This window comes from Chanos chanos, chromosome 9, assembly GCF_902362185.1.
Source record: "Chanos chanos chromosome 9, fChaCha1.1, whole genome shotgun sequence".
NCBI lineage: Eukaryota > Metazoa > Chordata > Actinopteri > Gonorynchiformes > Chanidae > Chanos > Chanos chanos.
This window is the reverse complement of record NC_044503.1, coordinates 38,483,810-38,484,749: the sequence shown is the minus strand read 5'-3', so window position 1 is coordinate 38,484,749 and position 940 is coordinate 38,483,810. Positions and strand designations below refer to the sequence as shown.

Sequence of the window (940 nt, the reverse complement as noted above, 5' to 3'; positions counted from 1 at the left end):
AATACGCTCACACACACACACACACACACACACTGAGAGAGTCTGCAACACGGACGCATGTAAAAACCGTTTGGTTCCCATTGTTTTCCGTGTTTTGGTGGGTGGATGGTCGGAGAGTCTGAGCCTTAATTGTTTTTCTTTTTCGGGACTATCTGAGAGGCTGAATGACAAAGACCCCCTCGCTGTGTGTGTGTGTGTGTGTGTGTGTGTGTGTGTGTGAGAGAGAGAGTGTGTGTGTGTGTGTGTGTGTGTGTGAGAGAGAGAGAGAGAGAGAGAGAGAGAGACTGATTAAAAAAACATTGCGGTAAACGGAACGTTTTTGTTAAGCGTGTTTGAATACCACTGCACATAACACAGATTACATCAGCGCAGTCTGGTTTAAGGAAAAGGTTTTGACAAGCATTGAAATCCGCGCACTGGAAATTTGAATAAAATCATCACCACCTCCCACATAAGTTTCACCAGCACTTTCATTATCATCGTCGCCGTTTTTATCCCGACCATTGTACTCACCCAGCGCTTTCAGAAGCTCCTCGAAGTTCTCGGAACTTTTGATTTTCCATGTACCAGCGAAGTTGGGGATTTTGCGCTCCATATTCGACTTTTTGACGCAGTGTCTCAGTACGTATCTCACTCTTTTTGTTTAGGGATGCAGCACGTTTTCAGAATGAAACTCCTTTAAACTACAGTTCAACTAGTCCTATTCCTATTGCTATAATGACGTTTTTAACCCCTCTCTCCCTCCTCCTGATTTGCAAATTGTCTTCAAAACGTTCTTAAGTCTTTTCTCTCTCCGATAGAACCCTGTCTTCTGAGAAAGCTCCGGTGCGTTATTTGTGCTCACATAGAAGAGCTAGAGAGCTAGCCTCTTACCTTGACCGCAAGAAAACACGCCCTTTCTTCGCCTAACACCGCCCACTGACCGACGCCTGTCATACCT

General features: G+C 45.0%; 1 protein-coding gene across 1 annotated transcript in view; it reads right to left on the bottom strand.

Moving 5' to 3' along the window:
* crabp2a (cellular retinoic acid binding protein 2, a) overlaps window positions 1-598 on the bottom strand; it is a 5,884-nt gene extending 5,286 nt beyond the window's left edge. Inside the window, exon 1 of the mRNA XM_030784727.1 lies at window positions 514-598. Coding sequence (XP_030640587.1) covers window positions 514-595 — 82 coding nt within the window. The 5' untranslated portion in view covers window positions 596-598. The remainder of the gene's footprint in view (window positions 1-513) is intronic.
* Window positions 599-940: the final 342 nt, after the last annotated feature.